The sequence below is a fragment of the Camelina sativa genome, chromosome 5, assembly GCF_030686135.1.
Source record: "Camelina sativa cultivar CO46 ecotype springtype chromosome 5, ASM3068613v1".
Classification (NCBI taxonomy): Eukaryota; Viridiplantae; Streptophyta; class Magnoliopsida; order Brassicales; family Brassicaceae; genus Camelina; species Camelina sativa.
In genome coordinates, this window is record NC_141884.1 from 8745179 (window position 1) to 8766926 (window position 21748).

The 21748-nt window shown below is 39.5% G+C and overlaps 3 protein-coding genes, 1 long non-coding RNA gene and 2 pseudogenes across 8 annotated transcripts; 2 read left to right on the forward strand and 4 right to left on the reverse strand.

The window, feature by feature from the left end:
• Nucleotides 1–5191: 5191 nt before the first annotated feature.
• Nucleotides 5192–6016, forward strand: LOC104789042 (putative receptor like protein 25 pseudogene; annotated as a pseudogene). The gene has a single exon (XR_015556500.1). The product of XR_015556500.1 is annotated as a putative receptor like protein 25 pseudogene (transcript).
• On the forward strand, nt 5943–20005 carry LOC104789044 (receptor like protein 28 pseudogene; annotated as a pseudogene). Its single transcript, XR_015598046.1, has 3 exons — nt 5943–7270; nt 10264–11558; nt 19950–20005. The product of XR_015598046.1 is annotated as a receptor like protein 28 pseudogene (transcript).
• LOC104786271 (beta-galactosidase 9) lies at nt 5978–8548 on the reverse strand. Of its 2 annotated transcripts, none has more exons than XM_010511629.3 (5): nt 8215–8548; nt 7988–8083; nt 7770–7882; nt 7604–7670; nt 5978–7490 (listed from the first exon to the last, which is right to left on the reverse strand). In XM_010511629.3, exons 1-5 carry the CDS (start codon nt 8419–8421, stop codon nt 7419–7421), a joined length of 555 nt encoding a protein of 184 aa, XP_010509931.1. In that variant the 5' UTR covers nt 8422–8548; the 3' UTR covers nt 5978–7418. The 2 variants fall into 2 exon arrangements, with proteins under 2 accessions (XP_010509931.1, XP_010509933.1); XM_010511631.2 differs by having other exon boundaries at nt 5978–7523.
• Nucleotides 11836–14411, reverse strand: LOC104786272 (uncharacterized). Its single transcript, XM_010511632.3, has 5 exons — nt 13557–14411; nt 13411–13474; nt 12781–13322; nt 12583–12685; nt 11836–12365 (listed from the first exon to the last, which is right to left on the reverse strand). Exons 1-5 carry the CDS (start codon nt 13754–13756, stop codon nt 12078–12080), a joined length of 1197 nt encoding a protein of 398 aa, XP_010509934.1. The 5' UTR covers nt 13757–14411; the 3' UTR covers nt 11836–12077.
• On the reverse strand, nt 15263–17878 carry LOC147943419 (uncharacterized). Its single transcript, XM_087449649.1, has 5 exons — nt 17116–17878; nt 16935–17007; nt 16188–16723; nt 15989–16094; nt 15263–15784 (listed from the first exon to the last, which is right to left on the reverse strand). Exons 1-5 carry the CDS (start codon nt 17790–17792, stop codon nt 15512–15514), a joined length of 1665 nt encoding a protein of 554 aa, XP_087305775.1. The 5' UTR covers nt 17793–17878; the 3' UTR covers nt 15263–15511.
• LOC147943420 (uncharacterized) lies at nt 18087–19138 on the reverse strand. 2 transcript variants are annotated; one of them, XR_015556502.1, is made up of 2 exons: nt 18958–19138; nt 18087–18366 (listed from the first exon to the last, which is right to left on the reverse strand). It is a non-coding gene; the product is annotated as an uncharacterized LOC147943420 (long non-coding RNA). The 2 variants fall into 2 exon arrangements; XR_015556501.1 differs by lacking the exon at nt 18958–19138 and adding an exon at nt 18540–18947.
• Nucleotides 20006–21748: the final 1743 nt, after the last annotated feature.

Here is a 21748-nt window from a genome sequence, read left to right on the forward strand (position 1 = left end):
GTTAGTGCTTCCAAACACAATATCATCCACATAGATCTGAACAATGAGGATGTTTGAACCTTCTTCATAGATGAACAGAGTATTGTCTACACTGCCTCTTTTAAACCCATTCTCAAGAAGGAACAGAGTGAGACGTTCATACCATGCTCGTGGTGCTTGCTTCAATCCATATAGAGCCTTCTTGAGTTTGTACACATGATTCGGAAATTGTGGGTCTTCAAAACCCTTTGGCTGAGTGACATAAACTTCTTCTTGAATGATCCCATTTAGAAATGCACTTTTCACATCCATTTGAAACATCTTGATGTTCAGAAGACATGCCATCCCCAGAAGTAAACGTATGGATTCAAGACGTGCTACAGGAGCGAAGGTTTCATCATAGTCAACTCCTTCAACTTGAGAGTAACCTTGAGCAACCAACCGTGCTCGATTTCGTGTAACATTTCCATCCTCATCAATCTTGTTCTTGAAAATCCACTTAGTACCAACAACATTTACTTGCAGTGGTCTTGGAACAAGTTCCCACACATCATGCCTAACAAACTGATTGATCTCTTCATGACACGCAACAAACCAAAACTCATCTTCTAAGGCTGCAAAGATGTCAGATGGTTCCAGTGTTGAGACAAAACAAGAATGTTGTAGCATTTCTCTGAAGTTGATCTGAACTCCTCTTGTTTTTCTTTGACCTTCTAGGTTGCCAATCACATCCGATTCTGAGTGATTCTTAGGAACTTGCAAAGGTGTTAACCTTGTATCCACAGCTGGTCCTTGAGTAACCTTTGTTTCTTCTTCTTGATCCTTCTCGACTTTCTCTAGATCAAGGATTGGCAGATCTTCATCATCCGGAGCTACAGGGAATTCTTTAGTAGGTGATCTATCATCAAATACAACGTTAACAGATTCTTCCACTCTCTTGAGACGTTTGTTGTAAACCCTGTAAGCCATACTGTTTGTAGCATATCCTAGAAAAATACCTTCATCACTCCGTGAGTCAAACTTACCTAGGTGATCTTTATCATTCAAGATGTAGCAGATACACCCAAACGTGTGGAAGTAGCACAAATTTGGAGTTTTCCCTTTCCAAATTTCATAAGGAGTGGTGTTGGTGTTCGGTCTCACATAGACACGATTTATGATGTAACAAGCAGTGTTTATTGCTTCAGCCCAAAACCTTGGTGACACATTGTTGCCGTGAATCATGGCTCTTGCCATTTCTTGGAGAGTTCTGTTCTTTCTTTCAACAATCCCATTTTGTTGTGGAGTCCTTGGTGCAGAGTATTGATGTCGTATCCCTTGGGAGTTGCAGAATTTCTCAAATTCTTCATTCTGGAACTCACCACCGTGGTCACTTCTGATTTGAACTATAGGTCCCTTTTCAGTCTGAAGTTGTAGAGCCAGTATCTTGAAGCTCTCAACAGCTTCTGATTTCTCTCTTAAGAATCTGACCCAAGTGAATCTAGAAAAATCATCAACAAGTACAAAGGTGTACCTTTTTCCATTCAAACTCTCAGTTTGTACTGGTCCCATAAGGTCCATGTGTATCAACTCAAGAATCCTTTTTGACCCAATATCAGCAACTTTCTTGTGTTGTACTTTGATTTGCTTTCCTTTGCTGCAAGCATCGCATACTGCATCAGATTTCCCATCGAGCTTTGGTATACCTCTGACAACGTTAGCCTTTACTATCTTGACTAAACTCTGAGTGTTGACGTGACCAAGCCGTCGATGCCATAGATCAAGTTTAGAGACTGTAGCGGATAGACACATCTCTGACTCTTTCCACATATAACAATTGTTTCCTGAACGAACTCCAGCTAGAACTTTGTTTCCATTTTCATCATATGCACCGCATTCTGTTTTGGTGAATGTGACTTTAAGTCCATCATCACATAACTGGCTTATGCTGATTAGATTTGCACGAAGTCCATCGACAAAATACACGTTTGCCAGTTGAGGTTGGTTGGTTCTATCAATCATCCCCTTGCCTTTGATTTGACCTTTTCCCCCATCACCAAAAGTGACTTTTCCACCTAGAATAGGTGTAAATTCGTCCAATGATGATTGATCTCCTGTCATATGTCTTGAGCAACCACTATCAAAATACCAAGAGTTGACTTCAGATGAACCTGCAGATGTATATGCTACATTGGCTTCTTCGTCATCCTCTTCAAGTTCTATCAAGCTTAGATTACAGCTTAAGCTGATATTCTCAGTTGTATCTTCTCCAGAGACAGCAATGAAAGCCTTGAGATTGCATCTAGTGTTGATCTCATTATCCTCTTCATACATCTTCATTAGGTTGAAATTTGATCTTTCCGTGAACAGATCACTGTACAAGTCTTTCTTCGAGATCCACACAGAACAGAACTTAGTTGGTTCCAAGTAGCATTTACTGAGATTCCACAACAGATTGATCTTCTTCCTGAAACTGTAGCAGTGTTCTCTTTGATGATTATCACCACAGTGATCACACCCATAAGTTCTTCTCCTAATGACCCTCTTGTGATGATCCTTCAAAGAATGATTCTGACTTTTCTCTGATCTCGTTACAACCGGCATTTCTTTCTTCAAGTTAGTAGATATATCTGCTTCCTTTTCAAGGTGACTGGCACTCACGAAGTTCACAGGTTGGACGGTCAGATCACTTGAGGTTCCAGTATTTCCTTGATACCCTAGACCTCTGTGTGTGGCATCTATTCTTCCCATGGACAAAATCTTGTCTAGATCCTTAGTTCCACTATTCAACATCCTGATCTGCTTGTGTTTCTCATTCAACTCCTTTTCAAGTACTATTGCTCTTCCTTTTTCTTTGTAGTACTCTTCTTGAAGGTTGCTCAGTTTCTGAAGAAGTGCTTCAGTTGTTTGATCAACAGCCTTGAGTGAAGTATGATTAACCTTTTCCGTTGCATCCTCATAGGCTGATTCAAGTTTAGATTCCAGAGTAAGCTTTTCTTGAATAAGCTTGAGCTTATCCTTGCTTAGTTGTATCCAACTGTCATACAGAATTCTGTATTCCTCCTTGGGATTGATTTCTTCGTCACTCTCTGAATCAGACCCATCACCTGTTTGAGCATTATCTCCACTGACTATAAAAGCAACAAAGTTGAGCAGTTCTTCCCCTTCCTCATCAGACTCAGAGTCACTGAAACTCAACAAGGATTTTTCCTTTGACTTGGTTTTGTTAGGACATTCAAACTTTGTGTGTTTCATGCCTTTGCACTCAAAGCACTTCAACTCATTCCGTTTGGTTACAGGACATTCAGGTTTGATATGCCCATAGCCTCCACACTCATAGCACTGGATCTCCTTTCTCTTACCAGAATAGTCAGCATCTGGTTTTGATGCTCTACCACCTGGTTTGTCTCCTTCTGTATTACTCCAACGCCGTGTGTCTCTGTTGTTGTTTCTCTCAACCTTTTTTAAAGTTTTACCAAAATTTCTGGCCAACAAGGACATGCTATCTTTGATTTCTTGAAACTGATCAGGTTTTTGATCGGCCTGAAAAGCAATGCTTTTAGATGGTTTGACTTTGTCTTCATCAGCTTCCATTTCTTCAGATTTTAGTAACTCGACCAGTTCAGCAAAAGTCATTGACTCAGTGTTCCCAGCTACCCTCATTACAGCCTTGTGAGCAGCAAATTTGGCTGCAAGACACCTCAACAGTTTCTTCACCAGTTTTTGATCCTTGTAGGTCTTTCCAAGCACTTCAGCTTCATTCGCTATGGCACTGAGCTTTGAGCTAAACTTCACTATTGTTTCATCTGGAGCCATTTTCAGACACTCAAACTGAGTAGCTAACATATCAAGTCTCGTTCTCTTAACACTTGACGTTCCTTCATGAGATTGTTGGAGAATATCCCAGGCTTGTTTTGCAGACTTGCATCCTTGAATGAGTTTGAACTCATCTTCATCCACACCAGAGAAAATGGCATTCATGGCTCTTGAATTGAATTTTGACAGATTCTTCTCGTCAATCGTCCATCTGGCTTTAGGTTTTGGAATTTTAACTCCATCTTCTGTTGTATCAAACGGAGGTTCCCATTCTTCTTCAACAGCTGTCCATGCATCTTCTCCTTGGCCTCTGATGAGTTGTGTCATTCGAACTTTCCAATATCCATATCTCTTAGTATCCAGCATGATGTTCTTACTTGTACCTGTACCATCAGTATTTGGTTCCATAACTTAGGATCTAACATGTGTAGAGACGACAGTCTCAGATCGGTTTCCCGCTCTGATACCAATTGAAATAACTAGAACCGTGAATACTGCTACAAGAACACCAGGAAAACAGTAAACTGAGCTTTATTAAGACTTTCTCAAACAACTATATTACAAGCTTGTTTGATCAGTTTTATGCAACACCACAACAGTTGGTTTGCCACTGAACCAATCCTAATCTACCCAATCTTACCTGCACAGCAACAGCTATGCTCACTCTTTATTCACTCACCAATGAAACTCTCAAGAAATATTGTTCTTCTACTTAGATCTAAACACACACACTTTTCTCTCTCTAAAAGTGGTAACGCACAAAGATGTGAAATACTTCTCTTTTATAGACAGCAACACTCTTCACCATACTCTTTTTTATCCAGCAAGTCATCCTATGCACCATGTCCTTCAAGAACCTCTCTTTGTCCAATGTGTCATAGGTGAACCCTCATCATTATGTTGACTTTAACACTCCACTTGCTTGTAGCTTCCAACGGACACCTTTTAGGCTGACACCTTTTTCGCCCATGCTCAACAACTCCACGCTCGATGCACCGCACTGTCTTCAAGGTGTTGTGCTGGCAAAGACAACTTGACACTTTCCCGCTTCGTCTAAAGTCCTTCAGGTACATTCTGCGATAGCTTGTAACTCATACAGATCCTCTGTTTCTTCATAAGTAACTTCAAGTTTGTGAAGCTCTGGAAGAACAACTTTGAAGGAAGCATTCCTGATGGGTTCTATGTTGGTGCCTCTCTACGGACATTAGACGTTGGCTACAATCGACTAACCAAAAAGCTTCCAAGGTCTCTTCTGAACTGCTCATCGTTAGAGTTTCTTAGCGTTGACAACAACAGAATCAAAGACAGGTTTCCTTTCTGGCTCAAGGCTTTACCGAACTTGCAAGTCCTTACCCTTCGTTCAAACAAATTTTACGGCTCAATATCTCCTCCGGATCAAGGTCCTCTCGGGTTTCCTATGCTTCGGATACTTGAGACATCTGGTAATAAATTTGATGGAAGCTTGTCACCAAGTTACTTTATGAACTGGAAAGCATCATCACTCACAATGAATGAAGATGGGGGTTTATATATGGTATATGAGGAGAAGCCATACGACGAAATCGGTTATAGATATATGAATGTTATAGATTTGCAATACAAAGGTCAACGTATGGAGCAAGAAAGGGTTCTTACTTCTTATGCAGCCATTGATTTCTCTAGTAATAGACTTGAAGGACAGATTCCTGAATCCATTGGTCTCTTGAAGGCACTGATTGCACTCAACTTATCCAATAACGCCTTCACAGGCCCTATTCCTCTGTCTTTCGCCAATCTTATGAAACTCGAGTCACTAGACTTGTCAAACAACAAACTATCAGGGACTATTCCTGGTGGACTCAAGACACTCTCGTTTTTGGCGTACATAAATGTGTCTCACAATCAACTCAAGGGTGAAATACCGCAAGGAACACAGATTACTGGACAACCTGAATCCTCCTTTAAAGGGAATGCAGGGCTTTGTGGTCTTCCTTTGAAGGAAACTTGCTTTGAGAGTAATGTGTCACCAACACAACAGTCTGAGGAAGAAGACGAAGAGGAAGATGAACAAGTGTTGAGCTGGAAAGCAGTGGTTATAGGATATGGGCGTGGACTGTTGTTTGGAAGAAAAAGACATTATTCAAATTTCAAAGTGGTGATGTGGCGAAGAGTGTGACACATTCTTTTTGAAGTGAAGGGCCTTAAAAAAAACGATTGAAGGTTTGAGAGTGAAAACATAAACGGAAACATATTGATTCTCCCACACATGGATTATAGAACAAAACATAAGATAAAAACACAAGGAACTGCGTCACTACATAACAAATCAACTACTTGAGAAACAACATTCAAAGATCACCCGACTAAACCGGAACAATCCTAACAATCCAAACTTGACCAAGTCTTCTTCAATCCGTAAACAGATTAATGCCATTTTTTAACTGTAACGCTACTGAGTGTGATATATGGTTCAAAAATCTAAACATAACAAAAATTATACGTTTAGAGATTTTACGTCATTGATCTCGTTGATTGGATCTTTAGACATCATTTTTTAATAGACCCATCTAACCATCTTCTTTGTCTATTTGTAAAACAAAAATATACAGGATGACCATGTCATGTCTTCGTTTCCATTTTCTCTCTGTACTCTTACTTTGTTTTTCCTTTGCTTCAAGCATCTTAATGATTGATGCTCTTGTTGTTGGACTTGATGCTTGTCACCCTGACCAGATTCAAGCACTTATGCAGTTCAAGAACGAGTTTGATTCCCGCGGTTGCAACCATAGTGAATACTTCAACGGAGTCCGGTGCGATAACACGACAGGTGCACTCACGAAGCTACAGCTACCTAGTGGCTGTCTCAATGGAATCCTCAAAGCCAACAGTAGCCTCTTTGGACTGCATCAGCTCCGTTCGCTTGATCTCTCTCACAACAACTTCACCTCCTCTTCACTTCCTTCCGGATTCGGCAATCTCAACAAATTAAAGGTCTTGTCCCTTTCCTCTAATGGCTTCATCGGTCAAGTCCCTTCCGAAATTAGTAACCTAAGCATGCTAACCTATTTGAACACTTCCCATAACGATCTCATCGGTAGTTTCCCACATGTATGGAATCTAACTAAGCTCTCAGTTCTGGACCTTTCTCATAATCACTTCACCGGAACCATCCCTTCTTCTCTGCTCTCCATGCCATTTTTGTCATATCTTGAATTGAGTGAAAACCATTTCACCGGTTCAGTTGAAGTTCAAAACTCCACTTCTTCATCAAGGCTTGAAACCCTATACCTTGGGCTTAACCATTTTGATGGACAAATCTTAGAGGCCGTCTCAAAGTTCATCACCCTCAAAGATCTTGATCTTTCTTTCCTAAATATAAGTAACCCAATAGACTTAAACCTATTCTCTTCTCTTGAATCTTTGTTGAACGTTGATCTTTCTGGTAATAGTATATCACCAGCTAGTTTACGTTCATATTCATATTTCCCACTGAACATGGAGAGATTAGTCTTGTCAGGTTGCGACATAGACCAATTCCCAAATTTCTTGAAGACCCTTCATAACTTGGAGCTTATTGACATTTCTCACAATAAAATTAAAGGGAAAGTCCCTAAGTGGTTCTGGACCCTTCCGCATCTGCTAGTTATCAAATCCACAATCTTCCGTCATCGCCAACAAAACAGCTTTGCTTCTCTCATCAAATCCACAATCTTCGTTACAAACTTCTGCATCTCTTTCTAGAAAATAACAACCAGAAAACCTATGATTGTCTAAACAAAGCTAAAAAAAAGTTAAAACATTTACAATAACAAAGAAACAGTGAAATGAGCATTCCAGGTAAAAAGTGTACCTTAAAAGGTTCATTATCTGTTCGAAACTCTATGCCAGGAACATCACGCAGCCACACTGGGAACCCCCTAACGAAGAATTGAAGCAAAAAAGGAATAAAGAGAAAGCTGAATAACAAAGAAAACTAAGAGAGACACCAATGGTAGAGAAGAAGAAGAAGAAATTACCCAAAGTTGCACTCAGCACAAACATAAGGACCTATGCGTAGATGGAGATAAAGACCACTTGATCCAATAAGCTTCACAAATTTGACAAGGTCATATCTTCCTTCAAAGTTATACTGAAACAACAAGCCATAGAAAATTAAATCATCAAAACACTGAGAGCTACCAAAAAAAATCAAGACACCATACACAAAGAGTAATAAAAAAAAAATTAAGCTAACCTGACCCTTGACAGGCTCATGCCCGTTCCAAAACACATAAGTTTGAATCACATCAGCTCCACCTTCTTTACTCTTTTCAATGAGATCAGACCACATCTGAAAAACCCAATTTCAAGATCATTTAACAATCCAACCAATATCAAATAGCAAAGCATTAAAAAAAGGAACAAAAATCAGAAATTGTCGAGCTACTGAAATTAGAAAGTTCCGTGAAAGAGATTAGTTACTTCAGGAGTGGCTCGAGGGTAGTGAATTCCAGCGGAGACGAGCATACGCCTCTTGCCAGCGATGATTAGAGCCCGGTGGTCGTAACTGACGTTGAACGGTTTAAAGAAACTTCCCGAGACAATAATCGGAATATATAAAAGTAAAGCGATGATGATCGGTGGCAGTATCCGCCATTGAATTGAGAAAAATCGAATTGACTCGCCCATTGATCAAAGTCCACAGATTTTTTCAGTGTATCTCTCTCTCTCTCCAACAACAACAACGAAGACAACGCAACGAAGAAGCAAGCTTCATCATTTTTCAGATGATACCCATGTGTTTCTACTAAATTCTAAAATCTCCCCAAAGTTTTATAAAAATACAATGTAACCCAATTTTTAAAAATTGGAAATTAACTTGACAACTGGCAACGTAACAAACGCAATTAATGAAGCAACAAGGAAGATCTTTGTGTATGTACTCCTAATCTGATTAAGATCTTGTTAACGTTAAAATACTTGTTCTGACGAATTTACCCTCAGGAAGAAGGAAAGGAAATATTGTCTCAACACGATGTCGGTTTAGCTCTACCTGAGACTTTGTTTCATCCGTGAATTCCTTGGGATCAAAGGAAGCTACTTCCTTTAATTTCCTTTTCTGAAGTCTCTTCTTCTCTTACAGTCTATATAAATAGGGTATCAATCAGATACACGCTTAAAGCCAGCCTCTCTCTCTCTATCTTTCCTCAATCCGATATCCAAACTTGTGTGTGTGTTTTTTTAACCCTAGCTAGCTTACAACGTTTTGGAGCGTTCAACAGAGGAAACACTTGAATTTTGAAGAAGATGATGATGAAGATTGCGATTGCAATGGAAGAGAGATCATCTGATCTTCACCGTTTGGCATATTCTGCAATTAAAGCTGCGAATTCCCATGAGGATGATCGCTGTTTTGATATTCTACGACTCATGAAGCAGAGTTTGAGTCCGTCTGTCAAAGATCTTTGTGATTCCAATGCGATCCCTCCGTTGGCGAGTCTCAGAGATCATCAAAATCCAAAGTTGAGAATTGAAGCTAATCTCCTCTTCAACTCATGGATGAAGAGTCTTTTTTACTCAAGCGGACACAACTCTTCTACTTGCAACAAAGCTCCATCTAGATCCAAGGCTCATGAAACGGGAATGATTAAGCACAAGCCTGAAGAAAATTCCAAGTCTGTTGCAGCAAGGTCTCTACCGATGAAACTTTCTGAAAACCCTAGATCCACCAAGGCTCATGAAACGGGAAAGATTAAGCACAAGCCTCGAGTTTTCAACTCTGTTTTACCAACTCTCCAGATGAAGAAGAAGCAGGCACCTTTGAAAGATTCTCAAAACCTTAAACAATGTCCAGCCTTGAAGAAGAACTCGACGGAGATGTTGGAGTTGTTTGATATCGCCAAAAAATCTGCAGATGTGGCTAACGCAAAAGGACTTCTGGCCGCTAAAGCAGAGGCATCAATCTGCGTAGACACTCTCTCATTACTCAAGGATTTTTCCATCAGCGCAACAGCTCCTGAAACAAGACGGATCATGCTAAGGCTTGAGAGTCTCACAAAACACAAAGATAGAAAGATCTGCAATTCTGCATCAGCGCTTCTTCACTGTTGGAGACAGAACATTAAGGATCAACAACACTGATATGTGTGTAAAACTCAAGTAGCAAAAGACAAGGGTCAAAGATATTAGTAGACTTGCAACTTGACAACTTTGGTTGTTTATTCTTTTGGTAAATTAGACTAGTGTAGTCACAATTTCTCTTTCTATGGTTCAACTGGAGTGTGTTTTTCTTCTGTTTATATATAACATTGAATTTTGCAGTTTGATGTGTACATTTGTTTTCAGTTGCATGTAGTTTAGAGACAATAGTAAAGTTTTCATTGTTATCAGAACATAGAAGAATCATCATTTAAAAAGCTGAAGACACTACTCACCATTTATTGACGAAGATGGTTTTAACTTTCTGAAGCCAAACTAGTTTACGTTCATATTCACATTTCCCACTGAACATGGAGAGATTAGTCTTGTCAGGTTGCGACATAGGCCAATTCCCAAATTTCTTGAAGACCCTTCATAACTTGGAGCTTATTGACATTTCTCACAATAAAATCAAAGGGAAAGTCCCTAAGTGGTTCTGGACCCTTCCGCATCTGCTCGTGGTGAGGCTTGCTAACAATTCTCTCAACGGTTTCGAAGGTTCTTCAGCAGAGGTTTTAGTAAACTCATCGGTGCAGATATTAAGCTTGGCATCAAATAACTTTAAGGGACCATTTCCTGATCCACCACCCTTTATCAACCTCTTGAACGCACGAAACAATAGTTTCACTGGGAATATACCACTTTCAACATGCAACCGCAGCCCTTTCACGCTTCTTATTCTATCTTATAACAACTTCACCGGTCAAATTCCTCAATGCCTATGTAACTTTAGGATAGTGAAACTCCGGAAGAACAACTTGGAAGGAAGTATCCCGGACATGTTCTATGTTGGTGCCTCTATGCAGACACTTGACATTGGCTACAATCAACTAACCGGAAAGCTTCCAAGGTCTCTAGTAAATTGCTCTCGTCTTCAGTTTCTAAGCGTTGACAACAACATTATCAAAGACACATTTCCTTTTTGGCTCAAGGTGTTACCGAATTTGCAAGTTCTTACCCTCAGTTCAAACAAATTATATGGTCCTATGTCTCCTTATGATCAAGGACCTCTAGGGTTTCCCGAGCTGCGGATACTTGATATATCACATAACAATTTTAGTGGAAGTTTGCCACCAAACTACTTTATGAATTGGGAAGAATTATCTCACAAGATGACTGAAGATGGGAGTTTATATATGGTATACAACAAGGAAGCTTACAAGAATGTTTACTATATATATGAAGATGTTATAGATTTGCAAAACAAAGGTCTATTTATGGAGCAAGTGAAAGTGCTCACTCTCTATGGCGCCATTGATTATTCAGGAAACAGATTTGAAGGACAAATTCCTGAATCTGTTGGTCTCTTGAAGGGATTGATTGCGCTCAACTTGTCGAACAACGCATTTACAGGCCATATTCCTCTGTCTTTGGAAAATCTTACGGAGCTCGAATCATTAGACCTTTCAAGAAACAAACTCTCAGGGACTATTCCTAATGGACTAGGGAGCCTCTCGTTTTTGGCCTACATAAAGAAGAAGAAGAAGAAGAAGAAGAAGAAGAAGAAGAAGAAGAAGAAGAAGAAGAAGAAGAGGTGTTGAACTGGAAAGCAGCGGCTATAGGATTTGCTCCTGGAGTGTTGTTTGGATTGGCAATTGTACAACTCATTGCTTCATACAAGCCAGAATGTCTTCCCAAAATGTCTATATCAAAACGTTGCTGGTTAGTGGTTCCTTATGTTTTTTGTATCGTCATGTGAAGCTTTGTTCTATTTCCTAGTCAATAAAGTAAGAATGCTGAACTTTTGGTAGTTAGATTAATTTTATAATTATGGCATCTGGAAAGGTATGATTCACCATTGCTTCTTGTCCAATTACTCTATCCCAAAAAAAAAGTAAGAATTTGCTGTGTTTTGTAAAGTATAATGAAGAAACAGAGGAAATGAGAGAGCAAAGCAGAGGGAAGTGATAAAAAGGAACAACAGTTGTTTCAGTTGTCTCTGTTTCATATATCGAAGTAACAACTGTACATAAACCAAAGCTATAAGAACTCTCTCCTTACCCATTCCTATTTCAAAAAGAGCAAGTATGAAGCTGCTCTATTCTATTTACCTTTCTACACAAGGCAAGCCTTTCTAAAGTCATATCATATACATCTCGCTCTCTTTCCCTCCATATCTCTATTAATGGAAATGTATAAAACCAAAGCTAGTCACGTTGGACCTGCACCAAACTTGTAGAACCTTTAGAAAGTTTTTTGACCGTTGTATTCAAATCCTCGATGCTATCTGCAGACATGAGATCATAGTTTTTGCTGGCATCTGGTCTTAGCGCGTCAATGGCATTGCGGATGTCTCTGACGGTTTGATCGAATCTAAAAGGTATCTTTGCCTCTATCCCATCGAGAAGTATGATCGTCGTTGTAATAGTATCCGGCGCAGCTAGTACGGCCTCCGTGCTTGAATCTTCCTCGACAGCACTACCCTTCAAATTTCCCTGAAAATATTATGATGACAAAACTCAATGCTCGGAATGGAAAATGGAGAAAACAGACAAGGTCAATCCAAAGTAACACCATCAGGAGATATACATTTATAAAAACCAAGATCTCTATTCTTCATTGCCAAGTTCTATTTTAAGCTAAGCTTTCAGGCTAACACAATTGGAGAAAGTAGCAAGACATAATAGTGCAGAGGAAGAGAAGGAAAGTTACATCCACTTGTGACGATGCCAATGGAGAAATAGCTACGGGGACACTTTCATCGCTAGCTTCTTCGAGTGAAGCTTCTGTCTCGGTCGGATCAACGTTTATGAAACTGTACAAATAGGTGAATCAGATATTGATGTTCAGAGATCTTGAAATAACAACAGAAAGACTCATACAAAGTAAAAGTATATACGGGGAAGTCACCTAGAAGAAGAGCTCCCAGAAGTCTGAAACTGTGATTGTGAAGGTAATGCCTTGGATGTTACCGTCTCTGAGGGGATGATACGCTCCGGCTCTTCCATGAAAGAGATGATGGCATTTTGTACATTCCATTTGCAGCTTTCGAGGTAAGATACTGCGAAACCTGGAGCCACTCGAGTGAACTCGCAAAATTGCTTGATACTTTCAGCCTTCGTATCAGACAACAGTTCATCTTCCTTAGGCGGAAGTTGCTCTGGCTGAATCCGCAACGTATTCGAAATCCGACGTGAGTTCATCACCACTGGCCCCGATGTTGGCGCCACGGATACCTCATTCAAAGAAACCACTGGCAAAGACTTAGCCTTTAGGGGAGGCAATGTTTCTTTGCGGCAAGCCTCCATCGCAGAAGCCAAATCCCAATCGAATCCTTGGAGGTAATAGAGTGCTTCAGAACGACACACTCCAATTTCGTTGCAGATTGTATCAACCTTATATGGCGGAGGGTGGTCTTCCTTTATCTGAGCAGAACTGCTACTTCCCTGAATCTGAATGGATAAAATACAAAACGATCTTAAGAAAACAGATAAAACCAAAGCCTACCAAACACAATTTGAGAACACATCAGATTAGTACCTGAACTTGAGACGAAGACGTTATAGGCACATCGTGTAACTCAGGCATATCAAAGTCCATCAAACTATACAAGTAGAACAAAAAGTAAGATTCTTTCTCAACTTAAAACCCTAAATCAAGAAATCACAAGAAAATGAAAAAGTTACCCAAAAGAAGAAGAAGAGCTCCCGACTTGATAGCCAACTGAAGATAGTGATGACGGTAAATGTAACGAAGGAAGAGGCGGACCTCTACGCTCCATCATCTCAGCAGCCAACGCCACCGATGTTTCATCTTTCGAAAACCCTTCAAGAGTCGGAATATTATAAGCTTCTGGAATCCGCTGCAAACACGACTCATCAATCATCTCATGAAGATCGCGATCATCATCAACATCGTCACTGAGCCTGACGAATACGGAGTCTCCACCGATTCTCGTTGTACCCAGTAATGGTTTACGGCTGCGTCGATATTCCAATTGAACCGTTCAAGATAAGCGAAGATTTCTTCCAGAGACAGTCCATAAGCCACATCTCGGAACCGCTCGATTAGTTCTTTTTTAATTTCAGGCGATACTCCCGTCGCCGGCGGATTCGAACTCCGAGGCGAATCGAAGAACGATCTTGGCTGTGTTGAAGGAAACGGAACCTGCTGATTCAAAACACAAGGTGGATTGTTGATCGTTGTTGTTAATCGAGGAGATGAAGACACCGCCGCCGTGGATTTCGCGGTTACTAAAGACTCCGTCGTCGTCGTCGGAGAAGATTTAGCCCTGAAGGAAGGCAGGGTTTTGACGCGGCAAGCTTCCAACGCCGAAGAAAAATCCCAGTCTAATCCTTCTAAGTAATAGAGTGCTTCTTCTCGAGGGACTCCAAGTTCATCGCAGATTCGGTTCAATTCCGCCGTATCAGCAGCCATCGTCGTCACCGATTTGGGCGGCACTTTACAATCAGAATCTTTTTTTTTTTTTCCAAAGAAGTAAACACTGCTTCGTTTTAGTGCAGTCACAAACGACGTCGTGTAAATATCGACTAAAAGTGAGGGGCAAAATGGTGAATAACTATTAGTTCTCTTGACGCGACTTCGTCGTTTTGTTATAAGAGATAAAATCTAAAACGACATCGGTTAGGTTACATTCACAAACACGAAGGCTGGAAGGGTAAAATAACAGTGCCAAAAGCAAGAAGAGACCGTTTTATTTGCGTCTGACGAATAAAATCAATATAAATACTTTCATAATTAATGTTTTTCCCTTTTTTATTTAATAAAATTAATAATTAGACTTTGAATTATACAGTAGTAGATTCTAGCATAGTTTTTAGATTTTGTTTTTTTAAAACCGATATTTTCTTCATTCAAAACTCATCACGATACCTATTTTTTTTCTATCTCCTTCTGTAAATCAAATCAAATTCTATTACAATAAAACTAAAAATCTAAAAAATCAAAAGCCAAAAACTAAAAACCAAAAAATATAACTTAAGAATCATTTAAGAACACCCTCAACCATTAAATGGCCTTCCCTAATGTTCAGAAGACAATTTCCAGTAATTACAACCCGAAAGAATGCTGAATTTTATTGTTGTCATTTGTCAATCAACGACTTAGAACTAAAAACATAAGTGAAATAAAAGAGATGAGGACTAGCAGAGGATGAAACAATGAACATGTATGTTAATGCCAAATCACAGAGATAGTAAATATGAAACTCAAACTTGATATAGTACTATAGTAGTAGAGAATACTAAATAAGAGTCATGATTTAACTTTTGATGGATAAGTTACATAGTGAAAAGAGAAGATTGTGATGTAGAAAACTAGAAAAGGCAAAAAGACTCGTGAGATTAGACAAATAGGAATTAAAGGTTGAAAAAAAAAAGAACAATCAGTTGTTTCAGTTGTCTCTATGTTTTCATATATCGCAGTAACAACTGTACATAAACCAAAGCTATAAGAACTCCCTCCTTATCCATTCCTATTTAAAAAAACCAAGTATGAAGCTGCTCTGTTCTGTTTTTTTCTCTTTCCTTTCTACACAAGGCAAGAATCTTCTGTAAAGTCATATACATCTATTTCTCTCTCTCCCCCTCCATATCTCTCTGTAAATTGTATAAAACCAAAGCTAGTCACGGTAGACCTGAATGAAAGTCGTAGAACCTTTAGAAACTTTTTCGATCGTTGTATCCAAATCCTTGCAGTCGTCGAAATTTGTAGACATGAGAGTGAAGTCGCTCCTGTCATATGGTCTTCGCACTTCAATCTCATAGTGGATGTCTCTGACGGTTTGGTCTGGTCTAAAAGGAATAGTTGCCTCTTTCTTATCGTGAAATATGATAGTTATCATAATTTTCTCCGTGCTTGAATCTTCCTCGTCAGCCTTACCCTTCAATTTTTCCTGACAATATCATGATGACAAAAACTCTATTGCTCAGAAGAGGAAATGGAGATAACAGACAAAGTAACACCAGGTGATAAAACTAACATCTCTATGCTTTCATTTCCAGGTTCTATTGTTTAAGCTAAGCTTGCAGGCTAACAGAATAGGAGAAAGTAGCAAAGACTATAGTAAACTAGTGCAGAGGAAGAGAAGAAAAGTTACATCCACTTGAGACGATGCCAATGGAGGAATAGCTACGGGGACACCTTCATCACTAGCTTTTTTGAGTGACTCTTCTGTCTCGGTCGGGTCAACAACGTTCATGAAACTAAGTGAATGGCGGAAAAATAAAAAGATTCTCAGATATGGATGTTCAGCAAAGAGAGAGACTCGTACTAAGTAAGTATGTACGGGAAGTCACCTGGAAGAAGAGCTCCCGGAAGCCTGAAACTGTGTAGTCGAATGATCATCCTCTGAGATAAGCTGCGGATTCGAATCTTCAAAGCACTCGTCCATTAAAGAGTTGACGGCTTTTTGTACATGCCATTTGTAGTGATTGAGGTAAGCCTCTGCGACTGATGGAGGCGCTCCAGTGACATGGCAGACATTTTTGATCTTTTCATCATTTGTTTCATTTTCCAATGGCGGAAGTTGCTCTGTCTGAATCCGCAACGCATTCGAAATCCGACGTGAGCTCATCACCACTGGCCTCGATGTTGGCTCCACCGCCGCCACGGATACCTCATTCACAGAAACTCCTGGCAAAGACTTAGGGGGAGGCAATGTTTGTTTCCGGCAAGCCTCCATCGCAGAAGCCAAATCCCAATCGAATCCTTGGAGGTAATAGAGTGCTTCAGAACGACACACTCCAATTTCATTGCAGATTTTATCAACCTTATATGGCGGAGGAGGGTCTTCCCTGATTTGAGCTGAACTCCTCCTGCTACTTTCCTGAATCTGAATGGAGAAAAATGTAAACAGTTCCTTCATCATAAAGCAAACACAAATCTGTGTGCATCTACGTAGAGTTCCCTACTTTATAAAACGATCTTTAAGAAAACAGAGTAAACAACAAAGCCAAAGATTAAACTAAGATTCAAACTCTGCACTAAAATGTTCTGTTTTTGAGAATACAGCACAGTAAGGCAGAGAAAGAGAAGATTAGTACCTGCACTTGAGATGAAGACGTTATAGGTACATCGTGTAACTCTCCCGTGTCATGCACGTCATCGCCCATCAAACTGTACAAGTAGACAAAAGGGGTATGAAAATTAAAAACCCTAAATCAAGAAATCACAACTAAACCCTAAATCAAGAAATAACAAGAAGATAAAACAAATGAAAATTACCGAGAAGATGAAGAAGAGCTCCCGAATTGATAGTTGCCAAGTGAAGATAGTGATGACGGTAAATGTAACGGTGGAAGAGGAGGATCTCTGTGACTCATCGTCTCTGCAGCAAAAGCAGCCGCTATATCATCTCCCGCAGTCACCGGGATATAAGCCTGAGAAAGCCGCTCCAGTGAAACCGACTGATCAATCATCACCTGATAATCATCATCATCATCAACATCATCGTGATCATAATCCTCGTCAAAAGAATACGAAGACTGTGGTGGAGGAGCTTGCTGGGGATACAATAAGTGGTTTACGGCTACGTTTACATCCCAATCAAAGCGTTCGAGGAAATTGAAGATTTCTTGCAGAGACATTCCATTTCCAGGAGCCACTTCTCGGAATAGTTCGAAGCGTTGTTTCTTCTCTGCAAAAGATATCTCCGTCGTCGCCAGATTCGAACTCCCAGCCCCAGAAGCATCGATGGTTCTTATTGTTGCTGTCGACGGATTCTGGTTCGATCTTGAATCGAACGGTGTTGACGGATCAACCTGATTCAAAACACAAGGTGGATTGTTGATCGTTGTTGTTTCTCGAGTAGATGAAGACTCCGCCGCCGTGGATTTCTCTGTTACTGAAACCTCCGGCGAAGATTCATTGCAGGTTTTGTTAGATTCCTCCGGATCAGCCATCGTCGTCGTCAACAATTTTGGGCGGGACTTTCCAACTTTTCCTTCTTTCTCAGAATCTTTGACTGAAGAATTTTGATTATTTTCTTGATAACAAACAAATACTGCGATCGTTTTTACTGTTTATAGTTCATTCCAAACGACGTCGTAGCTTACATCAACTTAACCCGAGGGGTAAAATAGTAAATAACAAGAAGAGCTTTTTAACAAATAATTAAGAAATAAGAATAACTCAGTTTTTTTTTTTTTTTTTTTTGGTCACAACTGTCTTTATTTATAATATAAAGCCAAAGGAAACAGGCCAAGCCAATATTACAATCTACCAAAGCCCAACAACAAGCAAAATACAGAAGTCGAAATAAAGAAACCAAACATAAAGGCCTAAGCCCAAGATAGAAACCCTTCATTGAAGATTAATTATGTGAATCCCTAAACACGTGGCACCAACGCTAAAGAAGACACGTGCAAAGTCGAAGAGGCTGAAGTCGACAGGTCTCCGGTCACCGACATCGGGAAGTATCGCCAGAAAACGTCTATTCCGGCCGAAAACGCCGGCGAACAACAGAGGTATCTCGATCTGCACCTACAGAAAAAGGCGAGTTCCAATTTGCTGAGAAAAAGACTCCATCAAATGTAAAAATCCTAATCTTCTTCTTCATAAAAACTATCAATCTTCAAAAAAGAGTAGATCTACCCAACCCAAAAAAAGAAAACACAACAACATAAAAAAACTAAAAACTTAAGCCGAACATCCGCTGCCGTGGAGACCAACGCATGCCGGAAGCTAAGCCGGACATGACATCGCCGAAGAGGCCAACGCACGCCGGAGTCAAAACCGGACATGAATCGCCGAGGAGGCCAATTCATGCTGGAAGCGAAGCCGTCCATCACCGTCAAAAGAGAGCGGTCGATGACGAAAGCAAAAACCGATCCAAACACACACAAAAGATTTCCACCGGAACAGTCTGGTGTTGGACGGATGTCACCGGAGAATAACTCAGTTTACATCAACGAATAATATTAATAATTCTACCAAAAAAAAAAACATCAACGAATAATAAACACTTTATTGATAATTCATTTATATACACCCTTAATTAAGTCGATATTGATAATTCAATTCCAAAATCCTATCTCTTATAAGTTGTTGTCACCCAAGCTCACGTACGTCTTGATGATATATATTCAAGTCTCTCTGCTCCTCAAGCTTTGTATAAGTTTTGCAAACATACCGACCAAAGGAGAATATTATTTCATGCTCAAGCATAGGTGATAGGTTTGAACGTAATGATCCGGGTTTGTCCTCTGACCCATAGCTTTGATTTGTATGGTTGTAACTTGTAAGACTTAAGAATGTTGCTTGTGTTTTTCTTCTTTTAGCAACTAAGAAATGAGGCAACAAACCATTAATTGTAGATGGAAGAGACATGCTAAAAAAAAAAGGACTAGCTAGAGATGTGGAAACGTGGACTAAGACCATGTGCATTGGCGTTGGTTTGAGCCGTCCCCCGACAATTGTTTAAAAAAAAAAAGTCAAATACCAAAAAAACGACTCTTAAAACGCGACGTTTTTCGTCTGTGTACTTGGAGACGTGGAAGGTGGTGATTGGCGTTGGTCTTTGGGTAGAGTTAACAATCGACAAAATCCGGAGAGAAATTTTTCGAGTTCTCCCTTCTATCTCGACGGTGAAGAAATTCCCTCGTGGATTTCTTCCTTTGTTCCACCGATTTCAAGTCTATCTCCAACTTTTGTGTCTCGCGTAGCTTGTACGGCGTCTTTGGGTATGGTTAACACAGGACGAAATCTCGAGAGAAAGTTTTCGAATTCTCCCTTCCATCTCGACGGCGACGAAATTCTCTCGTGGATTTCTTCCTCTTTTCCACCGATTTCACGCCTATCTCCAAATTCTGTGTCCTCTGTAGCTTGTCCGGCGTCTTTGGGTAGGGTTAACACCGGACGAAATCTCGAGAGAAAGTTTTTGAATCCTCCCTTCCATCTCAACGGCGATGAAATTCTCTCGTGGATTTCTTCCACTTTTCCACCAATTGCAAGACGATCTCCAACTTCTGTGTCTCCCGAAGCTTGTCCGGCGGTTCAATTGTGCGAAATTTAAGGTATGTCTTCTTCCTCCAATTTGAAATATTTATGATTTGCTTCAGGGTTAGTCTTTGTGTGTAGCTTGTTCATAGCTTTTTGTGTAGGATTATCGATTTAGCAAAAATTTATTCTCCAGTAGTAACTTAACAAAAGTAGTTGTAACTCATAAAAGTTGAATCCCTTTACCTCAGATTAAGATATGGTAGTAACTCATACAAACTAGCTGTGTAATGTTTAGGGCAAGAGACTAGTAATCTGTAGTTAGATAGCCTTGTTAATTGATATGCTTGATTCTTGATTATGATTTCTTGGTTGGTGACATTTTTGTGTGGTTTGTTCATTGTTCATGCGTATTAGTCACATAAATTGAATTGTGACTAAGGATGTACTATGTACTTGTAAGTAAAGACACCAAGGATGTACTATGAATTGTGACTAAGGATGTACTATGTACTTGTAAGTAAATTTCTGTTTTTGTTTTTAAGTTGAATAAAATTTCTAAATTGTATATTTTTGTTTTTCCAACTTTAAATAATTAATATTTAAACTTTGAAAATATTATTAATTTATTCGGGGGACCAAATACAAATGGACACCAATGCTCATACTAAAAATAACAAACTCTCATAATAATATTATTAAATTTAGGAGACCAAAACCAAGTATACACCAATGCCCATGCTCTAAGATTCATTCTCAAGTGAGTGTCTTCTGTTTATATTTAAGTTTAGAAGTAAGCTTCGTTTGATTCTTATACACGTCTTAATTTTGGGTAAATGCATGCATGGCACTGATGGCAGGATGACTTCGGCCTTCGGGAGTCTAGTCAATAGTGATGCATATGCTCATCACCTCATTCACTCTGCTAATATTTCATATTTTCTATACAAGGGACTTGTTGGAAGAGAATTGAGTTTCTTAGTAATGTTTTTACTTAGATTTATTAATTTCATACATTAAGTGTGGTGTCATTAGATGAGTGAAGAGTTACAACTCTTTAGATTTACCTTATGATTAGCTTAGCAGACATTGCAGTGAGAGCGTCTGTTGAGGACCGGATGTGTGTCACAATGTTTGGTCATCTCAGCCATATATGGTGGGATGTATGTTGCTCTCCCCATACGTGGTTACATTAAATCCTGTTGAGGCTTTGGCCTTTGGTTTCCTAATAGTATTATTATTTTTCTGGTGTGTTTTCGTTTTATTTATTCCACTTGTATTCCAGCTCTTTTGGAAGACGACTCCTTAACCCAAACATTGCTTTAAGATTTACTATTTAAGTATGTTGAATTTTTCCGATTTTTTTTAAACCCAAATAATTAGTTGCAAGAATTTATCATTTTATTGAAGTCTCCACACACTAAAACAATCCTATATGAAAAAGCTCTCTAAACAGATTCATATTCTTTTTTTTTTTCCATCAAACACTCCATTATATTAGATTAAAGGTTTACAAGCTTCTTTTGAAGAGGAGCCAAATACACCAATAAACTTATACAGGAGGACAAAATAAACTACAAACAATAATGTTGAGAAGTACAACAAACAAGCTTTAAGGCTTGACTTGATACCATAAAAGTGATAAGATAAATAAAAGGGACAACAAGTCCCAAAGATAAAGAGGTGCCCAACAAAGTGAGGCCACTCGAGGTGAAGGATAACCGACCACTGCCACATAGTCAGCCACTGTGATAACCGTTGCCGCAAACGTTGTAAAAGAAAGAATGCGGTGTTTGGATTCCGTACGTGTGCCAAAGATCCCTGGAAAGGGTGGTTACACGTTGGACAAGACAAGAGTCTTGAAAACCAAGAACCTGAAAGGACACTTGGAGAAGGTGTTGTCTTGCACAAAGCTTTAATT